General features: G+C 40.6%; 1 protein-coding gene across 1 annotated transcript; it reads right to left on the reverse strand.

The window, feature by feature from the left end:
- Positions 1-326: 326 nt before the first annotated feature.
- On the reverse strand, positions 327-19,232 carry Psmd5 (proteasome 26S subunit, non-ATPase 5). The gene is made up of 10 exons (XM_042678696.1): positions 19,030-19,232; positions 13,056-13,200; positions 11,601-11,714; positions 10,396-10,524; positions 8,946-9,055; positions 8,522-8,664; positions 5,849-6,040; positions 3,664-3,773; positions 2,705-2,845; positions 327-929 (listed from the first exon to the last, which is right to left on the reverse strand). The coding sequence occupies exons 1-10, from the start codon at positions 19,200-19,202 to the stop codon at positions 672-674; spliced, it is 1,515 nt and encodes a 504-aa protein (XP_042534630.1). The 5' UTR covers positions 19,203-19,232; the 3' UTR covers positions 327-671.
- Between the last annotated feature and the right edge of the window lie 1,688 nt (positions 19,233-20,920).

Below are 20,920 nucleotides of genomic sequence, written 5' to 3' on the forward strand. Positions count from 1 at the left end.
TTTGAACCATGATCCTCAGATCTCAGCCTCCCCAGTAATTAGGATTATAGGTATGAGCCACTAGTGCCCAGTGTTGAGATTTATTTTATGTCTACTTTCCCAAGGAAGAATAACAACAAGACATGAGAGATCTTTATTAAAGGTATTCATTCCTTGTACAGGGAACATAACTTGAGGATGCCAAACTACTTATCTTTCAAATATACCTAAGACTTTCTTTGAAAGTAGACTCCAAAGAAAAAGAGTATACACACACACACACACATACACACTCACACACACACACATACACACTCACACACACACACACATGGTGGTAAAGGGAATTCTGAAATACTTTGGTTTATTTTGAAGCATATTTATAAATAAGAACATGAATACGTCCATGGAAATTCCCTAAGAACAAAACTTTTACCTTACTGGAAAGATTAAGGCAGTCAGAGGAATCTGAAAAACACTAGTTCTCTTTTGATCATGTCTGCTTGCTCTTGGTTCTATGTTGTATCTCAACAACATGGAAAGAAACAACGTTGGTGATAAAAGTTACGTCAGACACTCCATGATAGCTTGGGGAAGAGGGAAGTCTCTGTTTTCCAAAATATGATGGAGCCAAATGCCTTAGGAGAAGTCCAGGTAAAAACATGGTCCCCTACATCAGACTCTAGAAAAACTCAATCAGCTCCTTCTACTGCCGTTGTGGAAACAGGTTTCACATAGTATGGACCTTCACTTAGGTATGTTCTAAGCCTCAAATAATTTGGATTCCCAAAGATTTCTGCAATTGTTTTGGAATTGGCAAGGGCTTTCACCAGTTCATATTTGGCATCCTTCGAAGCTTTGTCATGTTCCACAGACCGGTCCATCACATATTCCACAAAACCTGGACTGTTGAACATAAGTTTCTGAGCCCAGGGTTGGTTTGCAATGGCCTGAAACAAAAAGCATAAAGAACATAATTGCTCTGGGCTTCAGTTATGAGATGGCGTAATACTCAGAAATGTGGTAGCATTAAACCCTAAAAATATTCCCTTTTACCTAATTAAATTCTGTCCTGAGAAACAAGAAACAAGTTACAACATAATGTCAAATAATGAGGAAATATTTATGTAAATTATGGAATATAACCACACATACAGTAAAAATAACATTAAGACTAATTTACAGGGAGAACACATATTAACATGGACAGATCTATTATATGAAAAAAGCAGATCCAAGTTATATATAGGGTGTGACTACAACAAATAAAAAATAAACAGCAAACGACATAAATTAAAAAGATAATGACGGACTGGGAAGGTGGCTCAGTGGTAGAGCGCTTGCCTTGCACCCATGAGGCCCTGGGTTCGATTCCTCAGCACCACATAAGCAAAAAGAAAAAAGCCGGAAGTGGCGCTGTGGCTCATGTGGTAGAGCGCTAGCCTTGAGCTGAAGAGCTGAGGGATAGTGCCCAGGCCCAGAGTTCAGGCCCCACTACCAGACCCCCCAAAAAAAAAAAAAGATAATGACATAAGTTAATACTTATGCGAGTGTTTTTTTTTTTTCTTCAGTATAGGTACTGAGGCGTGAATTCAGGGCTTAGGCACCATCCATGAGCTTTTTGTTTGTTTGTTTGCTCAGAGATAGTGTGCTGCCCACCTGAGCCACAGCTCCACTTCTGGCCTTTTTGGTGATTAATTGGAGGTAAGAGTCTCATGGACTTTCCTGATGGGGTTGGCTTGGAACTCTGCTCCCCAGACCTCAGCCTCCTGAATAGTTAGGATCACAAGCTATCTACAGCCACTATCTAAATCTTCATTTGCAGAATGTCACACATTGTAGCTATTCAACGAAATACTGATTTCTTAACTACCTCTTTTAATACTGGCATCTTTTTAAAACAATGTTGGAGAGATAAAGCAAGTAGGAGAATTACATGAACAGTATGATGATAACCAGTTACACAATTTAAGAATGTATGAAATAGCGGTGCTGGGAAGCTGGCTCAGTGGTAGAGTGCTTGCCTTACATGCATGTAGGCCCTGGGTTCGATTCCTCAGCACCCCATAAGCAAAAAGAAAAAAGCCGGAAGTGGCGCTGTGGCTCAAGTGGTAGAGCGTTAGCCTTGAGCTGAAGAGCTGAGGGACAGCGCCCAGGTGCAGAGTTTAGGACCCACGACCGGACCAAAAAAAAAACCAACCAAAAAAAACCAACAACGTATGAAATACTGTGCTTTAAACATACACACAACTTATATGAGAAATATGACATCACCTATGGGTCTGTAAATCCTGAGTTTGTAATGATTATACTCAGGGAGGAGGGAAAGGGAATGGAAGTTAGCAAGATATGACTTTAAACTTGAAACATTTCATGAACGAATGAATAAAAGTGATATGAAAGCCAAAATCATTTAACCCATTGGGGTAAAAATGTACTGAAAAAGTACCTGAAGAATGAAGAAAGTTAGGAGAGAGAAAAAAAAAAAGAAAGAAAGTTAGGAGAGAGTACTGGATGCAGAAGGTACAGCAAAGTCCAGAGACAAGACAAGCAAGAGCATTAAGTGCCAGAAGGGAGTGGCAGGAAATAAGGCTCAGGAAGATGAGGGCAGGCGGCAGAAACTATGTGGTGTTCTTACAAGAGCACAGCATGGGCACTGGCTCACTGTAAGCACTTGTGTTGACTTGGCTGAACCCCAGCAAGGCCAATGGAGGAGAATACCTACTGTGAACACTTTTAAGGCAGCACAGTGTAGTTCAGGGAAGGGCTGATTACTGATCCCACGGAAGAGGTCCAGCGAGTCCCTTGACAAAGAGGAAAACCATGACTCTGTCATTCTCAGGAGGTCATCAGTCTGCTGCTCAGGCTACAGGAAAGAAAAGGAAAGCTCTCAGGACAAAATTAATGTACAAGGAGAAAAGGATGTATTTAAATCAGAAAACTTGGGTTATGTGGTCTTACTTAAGTCTAAAACACTCATACTCAGGCCCAGCCCAGAACTTCCCCAGTTTTTGTGGGAGGTTTAGCAATATCTAATGGTTCTTTTTGTTTCATTTTTAAAGTACTGGAGTTTGAACTCAAGGTTTTATGCTTGCTAGATAGGTGTTCTACCACTTGAGCCATGTCCCCAGGCCTTTTGGCTTTAAGTATTTTTGAAATAGGGTCATCCTTTTTTCCTGGGCCATTGTGCACCAAGATCCTATTACTTATATTTACAACTGTAGTTGGCATGACAGGCGTACATCAACATGCTTTTGCTCAAAAAGGCTTTGCTGAGGCTGTCCTCAAATTGTGATCCTCATCATCCCTATTTTCCAAGCAGCTAGGATTACAGGTGTGAGCTATTGGTACCTGGCTCAATTCTAATACCCTATAGTTCACTCTAACTGAAACGGTCACTATCTAATAATGAAGATTATCTTCTTTTATTAAAAGTAAGAAAGATGGAAGTGGCGCTGTAGCTCAAGTGGTAGAGCACTGGCCTTGAGCTGAAGAGTTGAGGGACAACGCCCAGGCCCAGAATTCAAGCCCCACGACCGACCAAAAAAAAAAAAAGTAAGAAAGATGACATTTACTTGGTCAACGTTTACATTAAGCTAACTAGTATTATGTTGCATTACATAGGTCAGATTTATTCTGATCTATTTATTCCACTACTTTGCATTAACTTCATGATCTACTCACTGCTAAATACAGAAGAGAGGAGACTGCATCCAAACATCGTATTTTCAGCTCCGCAGAAGCATTCTTTGCTTGATATCCTATTCTCATGAGCAATCGTTCAAAGCGAGTTCCTTTGAAGGAGAACAGTATGATTCTTTTTTTGGTATGTGTAAAATACATATAGCATAAGAGTGCCATTATAAGTACACAGTTCAGCACCATTAAATACATTCACACCGTTGTACAACTGTCACCACTATCTACACCTCCAGAGTTTTTTCACCAATCCCCAAGTGAAATTCTGTAATCCTTAAACAAGGTTCCCAGCCCTCCCTGTTTCCCAGGTAACCACTATCTATTTTCTGTTTCTAGGAATTTGGCTGTTGTATGTGCCTCATCTAAATGGAATCATGGAGCACGTCTTCCATGTCTAGCTTCTTTTGATTTAATATCCTCAAATTTTATGTTGTAATTCTTGTCACAATACTCTTATAGAGCAAGATTCATTGTATGTTTTTGTCACATTTTGTTGGTCCATTTTCCGTCACTGATTATTGTTTTAGCTATAATAATGTGGCCATGAGCACCAGTGTACAAACAGCTATTTGATCCTTGCTTTCAATATCTCTGAGTACATACTTAGAAATGGAATTGCCGGGCCAATATAGTAATTCTATATTTACTTTTTTGTGGCCCCTCCATATTGTTTTTCATAGTGTTTGTATCATTTCATATTTCCATTCCAAAACACAGGATTATAATTTCTCCACATCTTAACACTTTATATTTTTAAAAACATAAGAGAAATCATACTTTCATGTATTATACCCCATAAAGACCTAAAGCAACACAAAAATAAGCATGTAGTCAGAGACCAAGTGACACACCTAAACCACACATTGATATGCACGGCAGCATACATAAGGCAAAGTGGATAGGATTGGAATCAAAGGACCTGGATTGAGTAGCAGCTGCCCCAGTCTGAATGATCTTAGAAACTTTTCTTAACTTCTCTGAGTTTCAGCTACCTGATCTGTAAAATGAGAATGACAATAGTATGTTCTCTGCAGGACTGAAAAAGGATATGTCATAGTTTGTAAAAGCACTTAGATAAGTACACATAGCAGGGTATTAGCTGTAATATACAATGGCTTATAAATTTTCAACATATGCTTCCTAAGTGTTTTTTTTTTGTTTTGTTTTTTGTCGGTCATAGGGTCTGAACTCTGGACCTGGGTGCTGTTCCTGAGCTCTTTAGCTCAAGGCTAGTGCTCTACCACTTGAGCCACAGCACCACTTCCAGCTTTTTCTGCTTATGTGGTGCTGAGGAATCAAAACTAGGGCTTTATGCATGCAAGGCAAGCACTGTATCACTGAGCTTCCCAGCGCAAGGGTTTTCAAATTATTGCTGCAAATTACTTTTTTATTTTTGGTCGTGGGGCTTGGACTCTGGGTCTGGGTGCGCTCCCTCAGTAATTCAACTCAAGACTAGCACTCAACCACTTGAGCCACAGCACCACTTCAGGTTTTCTGATAGTTTATTGGAAATAAAGAGTTTCATGGACTTTCCTGCCAGGGCTGGCTTTAAACCACGATCCTCAGATCTCAGCCTCCAGAGTAGCTAGGATTACAGGTCTGAGTCACAGGCGCCCAGCTTGCATATTACTTTTATGGAGAATCTGTTAAGCTATGAACATTCTCATGGATGCACCATGAAAGTATTTTTGTTAAGTCTTATAACAAATTTTGTTTCCTTCCTGTCATTATAAATACAAAAAAATTTGTGGAATATTCAAAATAACCCTGATAATTGTTATTCCCTTTTTACAAATGAGGAAAGTGAGGCCTAGAAAAGTGACATGAAGTAAATGAAGTCCAAAAAGCTAACTAACACCCATGTCCTCAGTGTCAGAACTGAGCCCCAACTTGATCTTCGAACACAAACACCAGTCAAGGAAGATGTGGAGGGGAGACGGTATTTGGTCATAAGTGATTGGTAAAACCATAAACAGTGAGAAGTACAAAGATATAAAGGTGTTCAGCAGTAACTATGCAATATGTAAAGATGAGTCATCATAGACAGAGAGTGCTACTCATAAAAGTTGTTTCTACAATGTAGTTAGTCCACCAGCAAATGAACATGAGTACTGAATCCTGATCAAAAATTAATATACACCTAATAAAAGTCAAGACTAGTCATACCAACCTGTTTTCTGTAAAACCTGTTTCCCTTCAACATTGGACCCCAGGATTCCGATTGTGTCTACAGCTACACCAATCATGGTGGGATCCTGACTCTCTGTCATTTCAAACACTTTTTCCACAAAGACAGGATAACGTTCACAAATCTGCTGAGGGCTATCCATGACAGCCAGGTTTCCAAAAAACTTCACGAATCCTAAAGGTATTTACAAAAATGCATTTTAAAAGCCATAGACAGCAGAAATGGTAGATTCAATGTTTTTACAGAACAGAGATAAACCTACAGGTTAGAAAGAAAAGAAAGGCTAGAATAGTGTATTGTTTGGAAACCAGAGACCATAAAGACCAAAGGACTTGTGATGGGTAGTCCTGAGAGAACAGAAACCCCAGGTTATCAATGGAGCTAGGTCTAGATGCTGAAGTACTGTCCTATGTAAGAGAGAGAACAGAGTACAAAGACCAGTGGATACGAATTATAGGGCAGTAAGTTTAGTCATTATTGGAAAGAAACTTTTAAACAGAAATGGTCACCAACAAATAAAGATAGGCCACCTCAGGAAGGAATAAATCTCCAACTCCTGGAAGTATTTAAGAAAGATCAACCAAGCTGGGTGATGGTGGCTCATGCCTGTGATCCTAGCTACTCAGGAGGTTTAGATCTGAGGATTGTGGCTTGAAGCCAGCCCCGGCAGGAAAAGTCTGTGAGACTCTTATCTTTAAGCATTAAAAAGCCAGAAGTGAGCTGTAGCTCAAGTGGTAGAGTGCCAGCCTTGGGCAAAAAACTGCTCAGGGACAGTGCCCTAACTCTGAGTTCAAGCTCTAAGAAAAAAAAGAAAAGAAAAAGAAACATTAATCAATAATATACTGCAATAGAATAGCTGGAATACATTTTCTGTTACTAAAGATTCCATATCAGATTTGATAAACTTGTGACATACATTGTGTCAGTCAGTATTAGTATTTTTATGTGCATTTCTTTTCATGAAGCTTTTAAAGAAATGGCAATGTTTTTGTTTTGTTTTTATGTTGTTCCAGTGTTTGAACTTGAACTTCAGGACTGGGAGCTGTCCTTTAGCTTTTTCCACTCAAGGCCCTCTTACCACTTGAGCAACAGGTCTACTTCCAGCTTCTTGGTAGTTAACTGGAAATAAGAGTCTCAGATTCCTGCTAGGGCTGGCTCTAAGTGATCCTCAGATCTCGGTTTCCTGAGTAGCTAGGATTACAGCTTAAGTACCATAAGTTCTCTAGCTTTATTCTTTTGTTTAATATTGCTTTTGCTATTTTGTACTTTCAGATATATTTTAAGACTTTTTTTTCTATTTTTGTAGCAAATGTCATTGGAACTTTGACAGAACTTTTACAGATTGTATGCAATCTGTAAATGGCTTTGAGTATAGACAATTAACCCTATTAATCCTTCCAAACTATAAACCTGAGATAGCTTTCCAATTGTATCTTTAATTTTCTTTATCAATATCCTACAGTTTTCAGTATAGAGATCTTTTTCCTTCTTAGGTATGCTTTCCTTCATTTCTTATTTTGATAGTTGTCAGTGTATAGAAATGCTACTGAATTTTCTATGTTGCTGTTGTATCTTACAAATTTATTGAATTAATTTCTTAAGCCTAACAATTTTTGGTAGATGCTGTAAGGTATTCTATACATGAGATTGTGTCATCTGCAAGTAACTTATTATATGTTATACATTATATATATTTGGATGCCTTTATTCATTTATTTTTTTCTCTTACCTAACTGCTGACTCTCTTACCTAACTTTTACTTCTAAGTGGTAAATGAGAGAGCAGCCTCATCTTGTTTCTGATCTTAAGAGGAAAGCTTTCAACTATTCACCATTGAGTACATATTAGCCATGGAACTGTCCTACAGGCCTTTGCTGTGTTGAAGTCCAGTCATACCTAATTGAAGTGTTTTGTTTTTTTTGTGCTGGACCTTGGGCCTGAACTCAGATCCTGGGTGATGTTCCTGTGCTCAAAAATTGCATTCTATCACATAAGCCTCAGCTATACTTCTGGCTTTCTGCTGGTTATTGGAGACAAGTCTCACAAACTTTCTTGCCCAGGCTGGTTTCAAATCAAAATCCTCAGATCTCAGGCTCATAAGTAGCTAGGAATACAGGTGCATGCCACTGGTGCCGGTTCCTTAATTGATTTTTTTTTTTTTGGTCCGGTCATGGGGCCTGAACTCTGGGCCTGGGCGCTGTCCCTCAGCTCTTCAGCTCAAGGCTAGCGCTCTACCACTTGAGCCACAGTACCACTTCTGGCTTTTTTCTTTTTGCTTATGTGGTGCTGAGGAATTGAACCCAGGGCCTCAGGCATGCAAGGCAAGCACTCTACCACTGAGCCATCTTCCCAGCCCCCTTTAATTGATTTTTTTATGATGAGATACTGGATTTTATTAAATGACCTTTTTGCATATATTGAGAAGATCATGTATCTTTGGCCTGTTAATCTGGTATACCACATTTATTATTTGTACATGTAAATCAACTGTGATTTAACTGATTGAAGACACTAGGCTATGAATTTGGTGGCTATGGGTATTTTCTAAAGTGAAAGAGCTTTAAGGAGAATAATCTTTGGCCTCCTCCAATTATGTAACTCAGAAACAACAACAAAAAATGTACTATCATTTCCACAAGAATCAATGTTTCTTACCTGGCAAATAGAAACTAGAGAAAGGGTCTGAATCTGCACCAACAATTATATTAGAAATCTGGTCAATTACTCCTTCTTGAGCAAGGTATTGTCGTCCATGATGGGTATATGCCAGTGATGTCACCATCTCTATACAAGTGGCTCTGAAAGGAAAGAAAGATGATGTCAAAGAACCACCTGATAAAATGTTATACCATCCGAAATGGCAGATGCCATCTGATTTCAGTAAGAGCACACTTGCCTAGGGATAAAGGACACAGTCACTCCAAAACCTCTAACTTGTCTAACATGACCTGAACTATTTTCTGAAAGCCATAAGATGGCAGCATGGACAAAAGTGGAAAATCATGCTAAGTAACAAGGCTGTTTTCTGATGTTCCAAAAAGGACATCTCACTTTATAAACTCTCCTTAAATCAACATACCTGACCAGTACATCCTCGCCAGTCAGCTCTCTCAGGAGCTGGGTCACTAATCCACTTGTGGTACAGTAGTTTAAAGACTCAGGGGACACAGAAGAAATCTCCACAATTAGCTGAAAGAAAAATTAGAAAAAGGTCAAAACATTCTTAAACCTCTTAAATTTCATTTTAAGTTACACATCTAACTAGGTACTTTATATAATTAAATTCTTTAGTATCTATTACTTCTTATTTGTCTCTAAGACATCTTCACTGAACTCACAAGAAATTGCTTTGGTACATAAATATTCCTTTACATATGGATAAATCCACGCTTACCCCCCAAAAATATATCAGTCATGGTGTATGAAAGTTTTAATTAGCAACAACAGATATATAACCATTCATTCTTAGGCAGAATATGTAGCTCAGTGGTAGAGTTCTTGCTTAGCATGTATTAATACCAGCACTGAAAAAACAAACTTGTTCATGTAGTCTGTCAATCATTTAGTCAGTTCATTTGACAAGCATGTCCTGAAGGCTTAATAAAAAAAAAAAAAATGAAGGGGTTTTAAGCAGATGTGATTCAGAAACAGATTTTTTAATCTGAGCTAGTACTGGGGCTTGAGTTCCAGGTCTCTATCTCACTAGGCTTTTTTGCTTGTGGCTGACAATCTGGGACTCTATTCAGGAAGTTCCTGCCTGTACCTGTAAGTTCTAATGTCTCCCCTACTCTCTCTTGCAGTAGTTTTTGAGTTTCAGTTCTGACGTTGGGGTCTTTGATCCACTTTGGATTGATGTTGGTACATGGTGACAGGCAAGGATCCACTTTTACTTTTCTGCATATGGCTGCCCAATTTTCCTAACACCAATTGTTGAATAGGCTTTTTTTCCACTGTACGTCCTTAGCTCCTTTGCCTAGAATTGATTTGACTATTCTAGGCCTTTTGTTGTTCTATATGGATTTTTGGATTGTTTTCTCTATTTCAATAAAGAACATCATTGGGATTTTGATGGGGATTGCATTGAATTTGTCTGTCATTTTTGGCAGTATTGCCATTTTCACAATATTGATTCTACCTATCCATGAACATGAAAGGAATTAAGATTGTACAAGGTTCCATTTCAGATATATGGCCCTACTAAATATTTAGTTTGGGTCAATTACTCCTCCAATAGTGAGGCCACTTTTTCTTCCTACTGCCATAATAATTTTGTTTGGTCTGTTATCAAAGGTATCCTACTCCTCTAATACAGTACTTACCCTACACTCTTCTAATATAGGATTCACATTACACTTTGTTTTTTGTGACTGTCCTATACAGCAACATGGGATCACATCAGCATGCTCCCTGTACCTCAGATAACGGCTGGCACAGTTTACGTGCAAACTAAATGATCCCCCTTGCTTTCCATTGTAACTGACTGGATTCTACTCTGTAAGCATCAAGAAAGTGTGGGCTCTTAGTCTTACCTCATAGACCCTGTACCGAACAATGTCACTTATCTTCATTACAGTTTTTAAATCATCCAGCAGGTTGCTTTCAAACAAGGCCTCCAGCCCAGCTTGGGTTAATGATATCCTTGACAGGGATTTGATAGCCTTATAAGAAAAACAGTATTTTAAGTTAACAAAAATATATATCGACTTCCTAAGGTTGATGTGAAAATTAGTGCAAAAAATGCACTCATTCAATGAGCATTCACTCTATTTTAGCTACTGATATTTATAACTAGAAAAGATTAGCAACACAATGTAAGCCCAAATGACAATACCGTTATCTGTGTCCTAGAAAAGAGGGGTTAACTACTATTTACTTATCCATTTATTACTTGCTATCATCTACATGAGGATACAAAGTTAATTCCAAGTTTTTACCTCTCAATTCAGAAGGGCTTTTATTTTTCTTTTAATATAATTTTATTATTATTAAGGAGTTGTACAGAGGGGTTAGTTATTTCATAAGTCAGGTAAAGAGTACATTTCTTTTTTTGGACACTGTCACCTCTTTGTTTTCCCTCAGTTTCTTCCTCCCGTCCCTGCCCACAAATTGCATAGTTCATTTTCCACATAACGCATACTGAATACCATGATTGCATTTGCTCACCCTCCCTCCCTTTATGCGTCCCCTTCTTGCCCTCCTAAAAAGAAAAGAAACTCGAAAGCAAAACCAAATACCAACACCACCATCATCATCATCAACAACAACAAACCCCATGTCTCTATTTCCTGGAATTCATTTTGATAGTATTTTAAATGTTCAGGGAGTTATGCTTTTGGGTTCCTCCCCAAGTCTGCTTGTGTGTGAATACAGAGTCCCTTGTAAGTTATCATAGCCACTTTTCTTTTAGATCTAGCTTTCATATATTAAAGAAAACATATGCCATTTGTCTCTCTGAGCTTAGCTTATCTCACTTAACATGATTTGTTCTAGGTCCATCCATTTCCTTGAAAATGACATAATATTATCCTTTCTAATAGATGAGTAAGGTTCCATTCTGTATTTGTACCACATTTGTTGATCCACTCGTCTATTATGATAGCCATAACTTGGCTACTGTGAAAGGTGCAGCAATCAACATATGTAAATGTCTTTACAGTATCCTAGCCTATTATGTTCTGAGTAGATGAAAAGGTCTTTTCTTGACTTTAGGACACAATGTCTCTAACAAACTCACCGCTTTAGCTACAGATAGATTCTCTCCACCAATGCAATAAACAATTTGTTTTAATAGGTCAGCATTATTCAGAATCTCAGTGACAGCATCTGAATGTTCAACAATTCTTCCAACCTGAAAGAAAAAAAAAATGAGAAATACTCTTCCAAGTTAGAACAACATTTACATATATGATGTTCCCATTTCCATAGTATGCAATTATTTTAGAAGTTAGTGATCACAACTACCACCCAAGTTTTTTTTTTTCGGTCCTGGGGCTTGAACTCTGGGCCTGGGTGCGGTGCCTCAGCTATTCGCTAAAGGCAAACGCTACACCACTTGAGCCACAGCGCCACTTCTGGTTTTCTGGTGGTTAATTGGAGATAGAGTGTCACAGAAGCTCCTGCCTGGGCTAACCCTGAACTGTGATCCTCAGGTCTCAGCCTCCTGAGTAGCTAGGATTACAGGTATGAGCCACCAGTGGCGCTTATCTAATTTGTTAAAAAGTCACAATTGACATTAAGGCCAGAAGCACATACATATTGTCACACCTTTAAATGGGGAAGAAAAAAAAAAGTAAAGTGCATATAGATCAAGCAGTAAATATAAATCCTAAGTCATGTAACTTTTTAGCAGTGTTAACTTTGGGCAAGTTAACTTCTTTGAGCCCAGATTGTCATATGTAAAGTGGGAAAAGTGGTACTTAATTTAGGGTTGTTACAAAGATTAAGTGAGATTACATAGCCACAAAGCATCTACAATAGTATGTGGTACACACAGAATCAACGAAAAAATTTTTATCTTTGCCCTTTGTGCCGAATAACCACTTTAGAGAAGAAAATATAAAACAGTGTAGGATCTACATTCTTAATTGTTTGCTCGCAAATTTTTGTGTGTATGTGCGGGTACTAGAGCTTGAGCTCAGAGCCTTGTATTCTCACTTGGCTTTTTTCTCAAGTCTGGGGCTCTACCACTTGAGCCACATCCCCACTTCTGTCTTTTTGCTGGTTAGTTAGATGTATGAGTCTCATGTACTTTTCTGCCTAGGCTGGCTTTGAACTTCAGTCCTCATATCTCTGTCTCTTGAGCAGCTAGGACTGCAGGTATGAACCAGTGCCCAGCCTCCCTCAGTGATGATTACAATAACTAGACCTAACACAGCAGAGTAAGAATCTTTTTCTCTAGACTAGCAGCATCTTGAAGAAAAAAAAATACCCAGATTTATCTTGGTAACTCCAATAATAGATAATATGATACCTGGCATGTCCAAGGAGTTCAACCAGTATTTGATATAACACTGATTAACATTTTACTTAGTGGAACTTTTTATTTTAGCATATATTTCCAGATTATAGTTATGTATAATAGAATAGCCTTGATATACCCTAGAGACAGTGAAACTAACACCCAGCATAGAACCTGGCAGAGAACAGATGACCCAAGTCAGTTCCTATTTGTGCTAGTAAAATTTCATACCTGGGACAGAGTAAGGATTTTGACAGAATCATCAGGATGAGTCAGTCCCCTTTGTAGGTCAACCCTGAGGTTCCTGGCCACGTGAACTGGCTCCATAGCTTGGAGGAATCTCTCCAGAATGGATACACATAAATCCGTCTGTTCCCTAAAGGAGTCACCATAGATCGCATTAGTTCATGTCCCATTACACTGGAAGCAACTGCTACAACTTAGCACAAGAGGATTCTTCCAGAAAGACTTCTCTTCAAGACAGCAGCTCTGCTCACTCATTAAACATTTGCTACATACCTATTATCCACTATGCAGGGGTTGGGACTATGAAGACATAAGATATACTATTTTCTATGTCTCAAGTTCAGTCTAATGGAAGATACAGAAAAATGGAAGGCAAATACAACCCAGGTACAAAAATGGTACAAGCTAGGGCTACAAGCTACAGGAGCTTAAAAAAGAACACAAGGTATAGGGAAGGCTTCTTACAGAAGTAACATCTGATTCTAAGTTTTTAAAAGTACAAGTAATCTAGGAAAAAACTAATCCTAGCATATGAAATAGTATTGGAGAATAAGACATGTCATTAATATTTTAAATAAACCTCATGGAGCTTGGTATGACTGGGGTTAGTATAGGGGAGGAGAAGGGAGAGATGAATAGCAAGGAATAAAGAAAGAAATCAGCTTGCTAGGCAGACACTCCTTTTTTGTTATTTTTTCAGGAGGGCCTAGTGTTTTTTTTTTTTTGTTGTTGTTGTTGTTGTTCAACGTCAATCTCAGACCATGATGTTCCTACTTACAAGTCCCAGGTAGCTGGGATCACAGGTGAGTGCCACTACGCTGGCTTACTAATTGAGAAGAGGGTAGAGCTAACTTTTGTCAAGGCTAGCCTTAAATCATGATCCTCCCAATCTACCTTTTTAGACATCTGGAACATTTGAGTATTTGAGACATCTCTGCATGGATCCACAAAGGAAACTTGACCCAGGGATTGTACCTTGAATCACTGAGCCTAAGGGGTAATGAAGAATGTTTTCATGCCCAAGATAACCCAAATGTCCACCAACTGAGGAACAGATAAATATAACATGTAATATTTATGTTGCTATGGTTAGTACAGAGGTGTAAGCCCCTGGCACTGGCCAAAAGGTTTTTTTGTAATGCTTCCACTTATATGGAATGTCCAGAATAGACAAAAACATAGAGATAATAAACTCCTGGATGAAGGAGCTGGTGAGAAGAACAAAGGGAAATGTGGAATCACTGTTTCTGATATGGGTTTTTTTTCTTTAAAAAAATGTTATTAAAGCCAGGTGAAATGGCGTATGCTTGCTTGTAGTCCTAGCTACTTAGAAGATTGAGGCAGGAAAATTGCTCAATTCCAGTGATTAAAGACTAGTCCAGACAACATAAGTGAGATCCTGTTTCAAAGAAAAAGAAAAATTGGGATCATTCATTTTCCATTTATTTTGTGTGTGTGTGCTGTGTGTGTTTGTCAGATGTGGGGCTTGAACTCCAGACCTAGGCCCTGTCCCTGAGCTCTTCAGCCGAAGGCAAGCCCTCTACCACTTGAGACACAGAGTCACTTCGGGTTTTCTGGTGGTTTATTGGACTTTCCTTGCCCAAGCTGGTTTTGAATCGGGATCCTTAGATCTCAGCCTCCTGAGTAGCTAGATTTACAGGCGTGAGCCACTAGTGCTGGGCTTGTGTGGTTTTTTAAAACTATTTTGTTGTTGTTTTGGTATCGGGGATCAAACCCAGGACATTGCATTTGCTAGGCAAACACTTTGCCAATAGGCTACATCCCAGTCCTATTTTGTGTGTGTGTTTGCTTGCTGGTACTGGGTCTTAACTCAGGGCCTTGAGCTCTCCTTTGGCCCAAAGCTGGTGCCACTTAAGCCAACCCTTTTTTGGTCAGTCATGGGGCTTGAACTTAAGGTCTGGGTGCTGTCCCTGAACTCTTTTGCTCAAGGCTAGTGCTCTACCATTTTGAGCCACAGCTCCATTGCTGTGGTTTTCTGGTGGTTAACTAGAGACAAGAGTCCTACCCACAGACTTTCCTGCCCAGCTGGCTTCAAACTGTGATTCTCAGATCTTAGCTTCCTAAGTACCTAGGTTTACAGGTGAGAGTCACTGGTGTCCGACACTGACCAATTTTTTTTTTTTTTGGGGGGGGGGGTCATGGGGCTTGAACTGAGGGCCTGGACACTGTCCCTGAGCTTTTTCACTTAAGGCTAGCACTCTCTACTGTAGGCTATAGCACCACGTCTGGCTTTCTAGTGGGTAACTAGAGATAAGTGTCTCCCTGCCTTTCCTGCCTGAGGTTGGTTTCCAACTGTGATCCTCAGATCTCAGCCTGCTGAGTAGCTAAGATTATAGGTGCGAGCCACCATTGCCCATCTTGCTCAATTTTTAATTGGGTAATATCATCTTGTATGAATAGTGAGGGTTTTTTTATATATTCTGAATACAAGTCCTTTATCAGACAGAGCCTTTGAAAAGATTTTTCTCCATTGTGACTTGTTTTTTCTTTCTCTTAACTATGACCTTTGAAGATTAGAAAGTTTAATTTTAATGAACTCCAATTTATAATTTTTAATCTGTAAAAGCTAAGGTTAAAAAAATTCCTTTTTTTTTCTAAAAGTTTTAGTTTTAGGTGTTACATTAAGTCCATAAATCCAATCTCATATACTGCTCATGGGAATTGGGAATGTAAAATGGTATACAAACTATGGGAAACAAAAACCTATCCAACTATTCAGCCCTTCTATCTTTAGACATTTACTCAAAGAAAAGAATACTGCTATACAAAGGCTTGTATAAATGCAGCAGTGATACTCACTGGACACTATGTTGAAAATGAGCTATACAACTTGTGGATGGGGACAGAAGGGAAAAACTGGGAGAGAGGGAGGGAAGGGGTAACATTGTCCAAAAAGAAATGTACTCTTTACTGACTTATATAACTGTAACCCCTCTGTATATCACCTTTACAATAACAATAAATAAAAATTTAGGGGGGAAGTAGGGGGTGGGGGAGTGGGAGATGGGAAGGGATGGGAAGGGGAAACAAAGGAGGAGGCAACAATGCTTGATAAGAAATGTACTCATTATCTTGCCCATGTAATTGTAACCCCTCTATAGGGTATTTTCACAATATAAATAAATAAATATTTAAAAAAGACTGGTATATATAAATGTTCACAGTAGTGTATTTATAAAACTCCTAAGCAGAAAACTTTTCCCACTGATGAACATCAATAAATTTGGGTACATCCATACAATGAACTACAACTTAGCACGGAAAAGGAATGAACTATTCCTTTACACTGCATCAATAAATCTCAAAATAATTATTTTTGTGAAATAAAATTAAAACAAGCAAGACAGCATACTCCATGACTCTATATACATAATGCCCCTTCACTCACATCAGCAAACCCCAACATGTTCATCTGTATTGATGGAAAGTGGGAAGGCACCTGAAGAAACTTCTGAAATGTATGTTCACTATCTTGATTGTGGTGATGGTTTAACACAAATATGAAAACCTGTCAGATTATACATTTTATTATGCGTACTGCATTGTATATAATGCTTTTTTTAAGAAAAAAAAAAGTGGTGTTGGGTGCTGGTGGTTCACACCTGTAATCCTAGCTACTCAGGAGGCTGAGATCTGAAGAGCGCAGTTCAAAGCCAGCCTGGGCAGGAAAGCCATGAGACTCTTATCTCCAATTAATCACCAGAAAACTGTAAGTAGTGCTGTGGCTCAAGAGGTAGATGGCTTGCCTTGAGCTGAAGAGCTGAGGGACAGTACCCAGACCCAGAGTTCAAGCCCCACAACTGAAAAAAAAAAATAAAAAGAAAAAAAAAGAAAAATGTGGTAAAAGTTTGCTGAACTACACAATGTATAACTTTCAGGTCATAAGTGGTCCTTTATTACCAATAAGTAAGTGGGACTTTATTACCAATAAGCCAAAGCATTAATAAGAAGTCTTGTTTGTTTCTTTTTTGTAAGTAATTTTAGAGCTTAATTTCTCTCTAGATTTTTACTGGGCACAAGTGGCTCATGCTTGTAATCCTAATTACTCAAGAGACTGACATCAGAGGATTGAGGTTCAAAGTCAGCCTCAGCAAAGGTTTGTGAGACTCCATCTTTAATTTACTAGCAAAAATATCAGGCTGTGGATGGGCATGACTCAAGTGGTAGTGTGCCAACTATGAACAAACAAGCTGTGAAACAGCATAGGCACAGAGTTCAAGTCCCACACCAGAGGGATTTTTATGTACAAGATCAGAACTTGAGTCTATAATATAGTAACCTTTATGGTTTAGCTAGGATAGTAGCAATCTATGTGGAGACTTTGAAACTATCTAAAAAATAATTCCCACAAATTGAAATCAGCATGCTATAAATTGCTTTAAATTGTCCTATTTTAAAATTTCCATTAAAATTGCTTCTATCATTTAGCAATCTTATTTTTGCCATATTTCTCATACTTCCTGTCACTTCACTTCCTGTTGTATTTCTGTTGCCAATTTTCAGCATGACCTTTGAAAGTCTCTTAATCTATAATATGAAGAAGTTGGACTAGCTACTTTCTCCACACTGATCCTAATCTAACACCTGGCACATATGGTATTATATACTGTATCCTAGAAAAGCTGAACAAAACAATGCCCCTGCCTTCAAAGAAGTTAACAAACTAGAAAGATAGAGATTATAAACAGAGAACTATTATAAGACAATAGAGTTAAGTATCATTCATTAACAGATAATGACAAGGTCCTTTAGGAACTCTGAAGACCAGTCATTTGCAAATGGAGTTATAGCCTATTAGTAGGAATGGGGGGGGGGGGGGCGCTGGGTTTTAAAAGACAGAATATGGAGTGGAGAGGGCGTTTCTGTTATAAGGACTGGTGTGAAGAATGTTAAGAAAGTGCAAAGTCATGCTTAGGCAACTTTAATGGTGTGTCATGGTGGGTGGAACAGATGAAATTAAGCTGGGTAAAGCAAAAGATGAGGCTGGAAAAGTAGGATGGAAATATACTGGAAAGGGCCTACTGGATAAAGAAGTCAACATTTCACACTGTATGTAGGCAAAGGAAAAGATCTGGAACAAGTGGCCTAAGAAGTCTGCTGTGGTTGTAGGGTGGGATACGCAAGTTAAAAAAAAAACTTGAGAGGTAAAGAGTGTCAAGACCTGCAAGCCTGGTGTGTGTGTGTTTTTTTTTTAATTTACAGATAATGGGAACATCTTTGCAATTTTCCTTTCTTCCTGAACATCTATTAGAAATATTTCCATGTCGACATATAGAAATCAATCCCAATATTTTAAATATCTGCATAGTATTATTTAATCATTTGCAATCCCCTCTTAATGGTACTTAGCTTACCAATTTCTTGCTGTCACATGCCACCTGTTACGAACATGCCTCTGCACATAGCACATTTTATACGAGTATACCCACGTTCTTGGTTGGAATCTAAAGGTATGTCAATGTCATGTTGATGGGTCTTGGAAGTGGAGTTTTAGCTCAAGTGGTAGAGGGCCAGTTGTAAGCTAAAAAAGGGGACAGAACCCAGGCCCTGGGTTCAAGTCCCAGGGTTGGCGCTGATACACGCACGAACACATCCACACCCCCACGCCCCACCCCCACCATGTTGATGAATTCTGCCACACTACTAGGCCAGAATCCCTTTCAAAGAGGAGAAAAGCCCAGAGCTTGTCGCCCGTGACCCTGGAGGTTTTGCAGGTGGGCAAGCCTCGCATTCCTCCTCCAGTTCACGGATAAGGCGGCGGGGCCGGGAAACAGGGGAAAAACGTGCCCGGAGGCACTGCTGAGGCTGGGCTCGAACCGCAGCTGCGGCCTCTCGGCCCGGCGTGGGTCCCTCCCGGCGCCCCGACCCACCCCGCACACCTCCACACTTGGGGGGTGCGGGGAGTCCCCCCTGCTCAGGCCCCCCAGGGTTCTCTCACCGAAGGTTCTGGTTTAGCAGGGAGAAGAGGGGCCCCAGGCGCAGGTCTGCCGAATGCTCCCGCAGCTCGCCCAGCGGCACGGCCTGAATCACCGACTGCAGAGCCCGCAGCTCCTCCAGCGGCGCCTCCAGCCGCGCCACCTCCCGCAGCAGAGCGAGCGCCTGCGCGGCCATCTTGCCTGCTGGCACGCCCACACACTGGGGTTCCCGGGCTGACGGGGCGGGGAGGGGAGGAGCGAAGGGAGGGGAACCCTCAGGACTCGCGAGATCTGCGGACGGCGCCACCGCCGCCAAGTCTCGCGATACCGGGTTCCTTCGGCGGGGAGTCAAAGGTCCTTCGTGATGGCGGGTCTCAGGGAGGCCGTGCTCCGAAGCTTCCGCCACCAGCTTTGGCGTCCACGTGGTGGGCGCGTGGCGGGCGAGCCCTCTCCGGGGGGCCTGCAGGCGGAGGGTGCGAGGGCTTATCGGGAGTGAAACGGCTGCCCTTGCCGAGGATCTCAGCTGGGGAGGAAGCGGCCTCCGTCGAGGCCGCGGGGAGCGGAGCCCTGGGGCCTGGGATCCCGCGGCCGCGAGATCGAATCCCCAACCGGACGCCTGTTCAGAGCAGGCACCGGCTTCTGCCCCTGGAAGACAGAAGCTGGATGAAGGGCGTGAGGAACAGGCTGCGGGGATGCCCCGTGGGTGTCGCCGAGCCAGCGATACGCTTGGTGAAGAAAAGCCAGAGTCCCCTTTGGGCCGGCGGGGAGAGAGCTTCGCCCTCACGGAGGAAGCCCTGCGGTCCTGGAGCGGACGGAGCCTGCCGCTCCAAAGGCCTGTCGCTTCGCCACTGTGCAAAACTCATCGACCCATAGGCGTCCGAAGGGAACCAGTGTGGTCTGCGCGAGCCAGATAGGGGTTGAGAAGTTTAGAAATCGAGGCTGTCTGCCAAATGACGAGGTCGGTAGGGAATGAAGAACCTTTAAATGCCAAGTTGACACCCAAGCATCGCAAGCAAGTGGAAAGTTAGGAGTCTTTACAGGTACACAAGGCCAAGGAGTTGAGCCTGTTTTGGAAATGAATGAATGACTGCCTTCTCACATACTTTGAAAGAAATAGACAAAAATCCTGAAAGCTTAGAAGAAACTAAACATTTCGGTCGAGTGTGTGTGTGTCTCCCCATCCGTCCACGTGTGCACACGCCAATGTCTCGGGACAAAATGATAATCGTTATGGCTTTACAAAGACCCTAATCCCACTTGACTTTTTGAAAAAGAATAAAATTACATTTCTGTGTTCTGCTGATCACACCCCGAAGTATCTGTAATCCCCTACCCTCCTTTGGATTGGTTTTAGAATTGTTTTGTCCCTCGGGGCTTAAAGTTAACAGAGAAAAAATTTTTTGAATCTTGGGAAAAAAAACCTTGCTAATTTTGGACAAAAGACCACCCTCAATTATGAGTCTATGCTTATTCTAATATTGTGTTTCTTCCCTTGGAAGGCACCAGCTTTCTCCAGTCCTTGGATCATACTATATATAATTGAAGTATTCAAGAAGTATTACACTAAGCAGCTGGGAAGGTGGCTCAGTGGTAGAGCGCTTGCCTTGCGTGCATGAGGCCCTGGGTTCAATTCCTCAGCACCACATAAGCAAAACCAAAAAAGCCGGAAATGGCGCTGTGGCTCAAGTAGTAGAGCGCTAGCCTTGAGCTGAAGAGCTGAGGGACAGCGCCCAGGTCCAGAGTTCAGGCCCCACGACTGGATCCCCCCCCCCCCAAAAAAAAAATTACACCAAGACTACTTTGGTGACTTCACACGTAGAAGCCCTCACTTTATTTTAAAAGAAAAATAGTAAATTAAAACATTGCTGATGCTTTATTGACTAAAGAGGTGATAGGTAATATAACCCATTCCTA

This window comes from Dipodomys spectabilis, unplaced genomic scaffold, assembly GCF_019054845.1.
Source record: "Dipodomys spectabilis isolate Male_0828 unplaced genomic scaffold, ASM1905484v1 ptg000046l, whole genome shotgun sequence".
Taxonomy (NCBI): domain Eukaryota; kingdom Metazoa; phylum Chordata; class Mammalia; order Rodentia; family Heteromyidae; genus Dipodomys; species Dipodomys spectabilis.